Genomic DNA, 8,261 nt, shown 5'->3' with positions numbered 1-8,261 from the left:
CTCTTGTCCCACTATGATGCTCAGGCTTCATTTGGGTTTCAGTAATTCGTCTTGGTTACATTACACTTGATCACGCCCAACTAGGCTTCCTACACCCTCCTCACCACCGATTTGGATCCCTTGTTCCCTTGTCCCTGGGTTTGTTAACACCACTACCTTTCCCCCCACCTCCCCCTCTCCCATGTCCCCCCGGAACTGTGCGTCCCGTTGTTTCCTCCAGATTGTTCAACCAGCCTATCTTATTTAGACAGACCTGCGGAGATAATAACATGCACAAAAACAAGACAGAGCAAAACCAAGTAGCAAATTACAACAAAACAACAACAACAAACCAATGACAAAATATAAAGTAAAACACAACAAGAAATAAAAGCTTGTAGTTAATTCAAGGATCGTTTGTTGGCCTTTAGGAGTATTTTCCAGTCCAGTCTGTTGGGATACCACACCCTGGCCCCAAAGGTCACCTTCAGCATTCCCTGGGGACCTCACTCCGTTCCCATGCTGTTCTGTTGCACCCCCTTAGTGTTTTACCTCGGTGTTGCAGGATCAGATTGGCACAATTTCCACACTGTGTCTCCGGTGTTGTCCCCTGCAGGGTCATGGGTCAGTGAGTGACGTCATGTCTCATAGTGGGGCCAGCTATGTGGTCCTCTCTGTGGACTGGCTGCTCTAATCGGGAACATCGTCCTCAAGGCCTGGTGGGCCAGGATGTGCCCCAGTCTCTCCTCCTCCCCCTTCATCTGCTCCCATGTGCTCCGATCAGATATGTCCCTCTCCCAAAGCTGCAGAATTAATGCCGTCCTTTGAAATAAATTCTGAGGGGGAGGGGCAGGTGTCCACGTAGTAGCTGGGATTGGGGCCAGCCCCTCAGACCTCTCCATGGGTTCCCTACATCTAAACATATTCTAAACTGCATAATTTCAGAAAACACGCCCAAAAGAAAACCATTTAAAAGAAGCGAAACCATGTTAAGGAAACGGTCATTACCTTCGTGGCTTTGTGTTTGCCAATTGATCTCAATGTGTTTTCTCCATCAGCTTACCTGAGGGATGCCCGTGCTCCCACTAGTGACAGTGTGCCTTTACAGAACAGTAGTTGCCAACAAGAAATGGGGAGAAGATATTATACTTGAAAAACCCTGCCAGTTGATTCTGGCACCCAGATGGATGGTAGAGGGGGCTGATCTTAGTCCCTGCTCAGGGGGCTCTAGTGTCGACTTACTTGTATGGCCTGGTCACTTCTCCTTGATGTCTCATTTTCTCACCGCGAAGGGAGGTGCACTGCTCGGCGGCGTGAATGCACTCCACACTGCCTTTCCTGACAACCCTGTGGAGCAGTACCAGAGGCAATGCGAGCTGATTCTGGAAAAGCTCGAGCTGCAGAACCTCTTGAGTGAAGAACTAAGAAGGCTTGAAAGGTGAGGAAGGGAGACGGAGGGTCTGGTGGGGCCCTTGTTTGGCGAACTCAGGGGAGTATCTGCCTGTACGATTCCACTGAGAGGGTTCTCAGTTATTTGTTGCTGTACAAGTCTGATCCATCAGCCCCCAAACCCACTGCCATCAAGTTGATTCCGACACATGGCAACCCTATATAAGATTTCTAAGACGGTAACTCTCTATAGGCTTTCTCCCTTGGAGTGGTCGGTAGGTTTGAACCACCAACCTTCTGGTTATCTTGCTGCCCAGTGCTTAGCCCAGTGCCACCAGGGCTCCTTTCCCAGAACTCAGTGGCTTATTAAAAAAGAAAGAGTGAGAAAATATATGTATTTTTTAGTATCTGGGAGTCAGGAACTCAGACAAGGTTCAGTGGGGAAGACTTGTCTCTGATCAGCTATTATCAACTGGGAGGACATTCACAGCTGCATTCTGCTGTGAGCTCTCTGTGTTCCCAGGGCTAGGTTTACTACTTCTGACTGTCCTAAGTTACTACCGACTGATGTATGAGGGGGTATCCCCCCCAAAAGTGGAATTTTTTTTCTAAAGCTATGGATTTGATTTTTTAAAAATATAAAGTAACCTTCAAAGTGTTCTCCATTACATTTCATACATTAGTCAAATCTGCGATTCCATTCTTGGAAACATTTTTCAAACTCATCTGTTTGGATGGCTGACAGCACCTCCCTCATTTTTTTCTTCACCTCTCTGCATTATCAAATCTCTGTCCTTTCATGTTCCTCTTCATTTGTGGAAACAAAAAGAAGTTGCACAGAGTGAGGTTAGGTGAGTAAGGTGTGTGGGACAAGAGAGACATGCTGTTTTTGCCCAAAACTTGCACACTGAGATGGCTGCATAAGCAAGTGCATTGTTGTGGTGGCAAAACCAGTCCCCCATCTGCCTCAAATCAGGCCTTTTTGGTTGCAAACGGTTAGGTAATCTTTTCAGAACCTCTAAATAGAAAGCTGGTGGAACAAACTCCAAATGCACAATCTCCCTTACATCAAAGAAACAAATGAACATTGTCTTGATTTGAGATTTCACTTGTGTGTTAGTCTGGATTGATTAGAGAAACAAATTCATAGAGACACTCATGTCTGTAAGGAAGAGGTTTATATACAAGACCAATTGAATATAAGGAAAACAGCCCAGCCCAGTCCAAGCCTATATGTCCAATACCATCTATAAAGTCCTCTTCAGACTCACGAAACACATGCAGTGATGCTGAATGCAGGACAATCACCGGCCAGTGGGTAGAAAATTATTGGATCCAGTAGCATTGTAAGCATCTCATCCCTGATAGGGGTCTCCACGTGGCTTCTCCAGCACCCTAGCCCAGTCCAAGCCTATATGTCCAATACCATCTATAAAGTCCTCTTCAGACTCACGAAACACATGCAGTGATGCTGAATGCAGGACAATTACCGGCCAGTGGGTAGAAAATTATTGGATCCAGTAGCATTGTAAGCATCTCATCCCTGATAGGGGTCTCCACGTGGCTTCTCCAGCACCCTAGGCTGCATCCGGGTAGGTCCATGTGGCTTCTCCTAAGAGATGTCTTGCAGGGAATCAGCCTTGTCAGTGTTGAGTCTCCAAGGAAATGAGCAGAGTGAGAGAAGTGTCTCCTGCCTCACAGGAAGAAATTACCGATTTCTTCCAGTATTTCTTCGAGAATTCTCAGGAGAAGGCCATGCCTACACAGAGGCCTCATTGGCTTTGATCTGATTGACAGGCTAGACTCCAACCTTACATTCTTAATTCTCAAACTGACAAACGATTATATAACTACCACAACTTGGTAACATTTTACTGGGCAAGGTGACGATGGCATCTTCCTTGATTGATGTTTGCTCTCCAGGTAGTAAGAATAGCACCATGTCTCATTATCAGTGACCTTGGGGGCAGGGAAAGTCTAGGTGGCTTCAGAGCTGTTCTTTCAAAGCATGGGCATGTTTCCAGTCAAAGCTCTTTTTTTGCTGATCAGTCAGAACCCGAGGCACAAGTTTCGCAGCAACCCTTATCATTCCCAAATCTTCCATTAAAATTTGCTGAACCGAGCTCCAGATAACTTCCCCATCTCTTCAGTGGTCTGTCATTGGGCTTTCGAGCACAGGTGCACAAATTTTGTTGACATTTCCATCCCTTTGGGAAGTTGACAGACGTCCAGAATGAGGTTTGTCATCAGTTAACATTTCACCTTTTTTGAAATGAGAAGAACACTTGTACACTTGAGTTTTCCCCATAGTAGTGTTCTTGTAAGCTGTTTTCAATATCACAACAGTTTCTGAAGCATTTTTCCTGAACAGGAAACAATATTTCACAGCCACATGCTGTTCTCTTAAATTGGCCATCACAAAGAAAGGAGTTCAAGCCAAACTGCTTTTATGAAAAAATGCACTGTGACCAGAGAGAACTCTCCCAGGTGACGCCACTGGGTGCACTAACTCAGAGCGTGTTCCTTGATGCTCGCCTAGTGGGAAAAATGTGTACCTCGAAAGCTCTGCCCAGCAGAGCTTTTTTCCAGTGTGTTTTGGCTACCCCCTCGTATGTTGGATTCAGGAAAGTCCGGACTGGGAAAAAACAGTAGATGAAGGTCTAACACAGTGGTTCTCAATCTGTGGGTCACGACCCCTTTGGGGGTCGAATGACCCTTTCACAAGGGTCACCCAATCATAACAGTAGCAAAATTACAGTTATGAAGTAGCAATGAAAATAATGTTATGGTCATGGGTCACCACAACATGAGGAACTGTATGAAAGGGTTGCGGCATTGGGAAGGTTGATAACCAGTGGTATAAACGATAGATGTTAAAATGTCCATCTTCCCTGCTACATCTTTGTAATGTGAAGGCATGTGCTGACCCTCCAAGCAACAAAACCAGGTGTGGAAATGAAGGTGAATTACATCCAAGGCACAACAACCTCAAGCTGATCTTACCCAGTGAGAAAACCCAAGTGGCATGTAGACTTCTCCCCCTTAGGAAAAAGTCCCATATGATAATATTATGATAAAGCCATTAATATTGTGCTTTCATCACCCTTTTCTTCTGGAAAAAGGTTTTCCTAGTGACAGTCGGCCTCAAACACTGGATGTTCTACATGCCTTAAATTTAAAACATCACACAGATGTTCTAGTAAAACTGCAGAGATTTTACGTAGGAGAGAATTGAGTTGATACAAGACTTGAACTAATATAATGAGGGTTATATTATTTAGCTCCTTTAAATTCACTGTCTTGTATAAGTGACCAGATTTTAACATTGGTAAAGCGGGACACCATTGATAAAACTCATACCCTGGTGAAATAGCCACATGGCAGCCAAAAACTGTATACCCTAGCTTGTCATGCATTCTTTCCAAAAATTGGGACTTTTTAAAAACGCTGCGGGAAGCGGGAAAAATTGTTAAAAATTGGGACTGTCCTGCCAAAAGCGGGACGTCTGGTCACATAGGTCTTGTAGGACATTGTTTTGAGAGAGTTAACCATTATGAATATACCTGATCACAATTTAGTGCTGAAAAGTATGTTAACTCAAAAAAATGCATATCCATTGAGCCATTTCAGACTCATAATGACCCTATAGGACACAATAGAGCTTTCCCTGTGAGTTTCTGAGACTAAATTTTTATAGGAATAGAAAACCTCATCTTTCTCCCCACAGAGTAGCTGGTGGTTCGAACTGCTAACCTCAAGTAATTTTACAATTTACTATTCATCTTTTTGGTTAATTTATTTTCACATTTACTACATGGAAGTGGGCTTAAATTACATCTGATAATGAAAAAGACGTGTTTTCTGAGCTGTTAGGAAGGGATTTCTAAAGGACCTGCTTTGTTAGAAATCGGTGCTTTTAGGCTCATTTCTGATTTTATTTACCCATCGTTGCTGATAGGGAAGAAGCATGCCAAAATTTAAAGTGAGTACCACTGCCCAGAAATGTCATTCAGAGAGGGTTTTTCTTCTCTCAAAATGGTGGAGAGTGACTACTTGAAACATACGTGAAAACATGGCTGGACTTAGCAGGAAAATGTGTCACAATGGCCTGCGGACGCGGGTGCCAGAGGTGACAGCACGAATCCCGGTCTGGACGCATCATAAATCCTTGCCTCCTGAGTAAGGTGATGCCTTAGGTGTGCTAACATGTGTACTTCAATTAGGTAAAGAGATGAGATGGAGCCGAATCTTGGGTCTTTCACTTTGCTTCTTACCTGCAAACTGGCTACTAAGTAACTGGAACAGCTGCCTCCTTGGTTAGTGACATGCTACCACGCAAAGAGCGACAGGTCTAACAGGCACACTCTACAGTCCTAAAGGAATGCACTGCACTTCGCTTCGAGAGCCATCTGGAAATGTAGACAGACTGACTAGCTATTCTGCGGTCTTCCTTTCTGATGGTTAAAAGTTAAATCAGAAGGCTTCTCAGAACCTTTGGAACCCTGGTGATGTAGTGGTTACGGGTTAGGCTGCGAATCGCAAGATCAAGAGTTCAAAACCGCAGGCTGCCCCTCGGGCGAAAAGCAGAACTGAGTGCTTCCATAAAGAGTTACCATCTTGAAAACCCACAGGGGTAGTTCTGTCCTGTCCTAGAGGGTTGCTATGAGTCCCATCAACTCGATGCCGGTGAGTTTGGTTGGTTGGCTGTTTTCACTAGAATATTTAACTCTCTACTGGTACGAGCAGATACTGTTCTCCCTGCTGCTACTCTAAGAGACGATGTACTAACGTCTGATTGACCTCTTTAGACAGCATTCAGAAACTAACGAATCAAAAGGTTAAAGCCTTGCCTTCATCCTTGCTTCCCTCTCGCATTTCTGCTACAGGCTACAGAATCAGAGTGGGCCCCAGTCTCAGCCAGAGCCAGAGGAGGTGGACACCCCTCCAGAATCCTTGAGAAATGAGCCAGGGGAAGAGCTGGAGTTCCGAACTTCCACAAAGCAGGAAATCAACTGTAGCATGCTTACCTCCTCTCCTGGAGGCAGTTCTGGGGGAACCCTACTTCTAAATCTCCCACCCCATCTGGGGCCAAGCAGATCCACACGTGAAAGTCACCGAGCTGAGCCCCTGAGAAGCAGAGACAACGGTACACACTGGTGTGCCTCCATGGCGCCTCCCCAGACTGAGCTGGAAACCGTGGCTCATGTGTCTCCCAGGCCCAAAGCAACTGAGAAAGAAATGGCTTCGAAACTGCCCAACAACAGATCGCAGGGCGAGGAAAAGCGTGGCCCCGGCCGAAGGAGCAAATCAGAAGGTGGACAGCTTCCTGCACCAGGAAAGGCAGACACACCATCGAGGCCAGACAAGACTTTTCATGCTCGGGGAGAAAAGGCAGCAATGGTTTCTGAAGTAGCGGTACCTGCAGGTGAGCCAGACCCAGTACCGCCTCAGCACGCCCCGAAGAATCTGCTTGAGCTGCACTCGCAGCACTGCCAAGATCCTGCCAGGGAGCCCTCCCCGCTGTCTCGCCCTCAGAGCCGAGAAGGAACACGGGAGACTCCCAAAAGAAAGAGACAGAAATCCCTTGCTCAAGTCGAAGAGCCCCAACTTGATGGGGATGAGAGTCCAGGTCCCACTGTGGCCAAACTGGCGAAATTTACTTTCAAACAGAAGTCAAAACTGACCCACTCCCCAGAAGACGGCAGCCGTATGTCTCCTAGCACAGCCAAAGTTCCAGGTCCTGGTCCTACGATGCCCCCGCCCAGAGCAAGAAGGGAAGCAGCTCTGCCGGGGAAGGCCCCAGAGAAGCTGAGAGCTTCCCGGGAAAGCACCCGCTCGGGTCCGGGGCAGAGTACAGGCGAGGAGGCTTCACAGCAGCCCCCTGGGAAAGGGGGCTCGATAGAGAGGAGGGATTGTGCCCTGAAAAAGAGAGTTATTCAGAGTGAGCTGGGGGGTCAAACGGGGTCGGCTCGTCTTACGAGTCAGAGCGAGAAGGAAGAGGATGCTTGCAAACACAAAAGCGGCAAGGTTCATGCTGGCACATTAGCCAAACTGGCAAACTTCTCCTTCTCACCCGCCTCTGGCTCCAAATCCCAGGACCCCCCTACTCCGCCTGCAGAGAAGAACGGGCTTGAGTCAGGAGGCCTGAGCCCGCCTCCTGCAGCCGCGGCCGCAGCGCCTGGCCGGAAGAGGAGGACTTTCCAGTTCGGAGGAGCCGCCGGCAACCTCACGGCTTCCAGAAACCCTCTCTTCACGTTGCCAGAGCTAGAGGATGACGCCCTGGATTTCGACTGGGACGACGAGATCAGAAGGAGGCCGTAATCAGAGACCCTTCTGGTCTAATGTCGGCGCCCCCAGTGCGCGCCTTCGGGATACCAGCGTGCATTCTTGGCCACATCAAATGCCAGTCTGAGCACGAGGCCTCCCCGCCCCACTCAGGTTCATCCTCGGTGTTGTATTTCAGGTGTGTCTTCCTGACTTTTATAACTTGTATGAATGCTGTCAGTCATTGTGGAACCAGCACTTGAGTTGAAATAGTTGACACTGCTCAGTTTTGTAAGCAAGGAGTTCTATTTTCCCAAAGATGTTTGTTTTGGGCACGGGTGTCGGTCCTGGATTCCGGACTTTATTCACTCCGAAAATAAGGCCACAAAAGTAGCACTCCGAAAGCTTACAAGACAAGTGAACTTTTTATAATATTTTTTGTGTGTTTTCCGCTGGGGGGTGCCCTGCAGAGAATAGCGCACATTATCGTTCGGGATGCTTTGCCAAAAATCGTGTGATTGTTCTAACGTTCTTTTTGTCTGTCTTTTCCTGCATCCGCTTAAGTGTGACCTTCCTCTCTTTCACTGAGTGGCATCTTCACGATTCACGCAGTCTGACGAGTGAAGCCC

At 47.1% G+C, this 8,261-nt stretch overlaps 1 protein-coding gene across 3 annotated transcripts in view; it reads left to right on the top strand.

Moving 5' to 3' along the window:
- The window catches only part of MCM9 (minichromosome maintenance 9 homologous recombination repair factor), a 106,896-nt gene that overhangs the window by 88,743 nt on the left and 9,892 nt on the right, over nt 1–8,261 (top strand). For 2 of the 3 annotated variants that reach the window (XM_004702208.2, XM_045294346.1), the window contains 2 exons: nt 1,272–1,417; nt 6,255–8,255. In XM_004702208.2, coding sequence (XP_004702265.1) covers nt 1,272–1,417; nt 6,255–7,689 — 1,581 coding nt within the window. In that variant the 3' untranslated portion in view covers nt 7,690–8,255. Of the gene's footprint in view, nt 1–1,271; nt 1,418–6,254; nt 8,256–8,261 lie in introns of those variants that run through there. The other variant, XR_006680468.1, reaches the window with a different exon arrangement.

This window comes from Echinops telfairi, unplaced genomic scaffold (genome assembly GCF_000313985.2).
Source record: "Echinops telfairi isolate 266 unplaced genomic scaffold, ASM31398v2 ScPeMD7_3533;HRSCAF=4204_0, whole genome shotgun sequence".
NCBI lineage: Eukaryota > Metazoa > Chordata > Mammalia > Afrosoricida > Tenrecidae > Echinops > Echinops telfairi.
The sequence above is the reverse complement of the archived record's forward strand: the minus strand, read 5'-3'. Positions and strand labels throughout refer to the sequence as shown.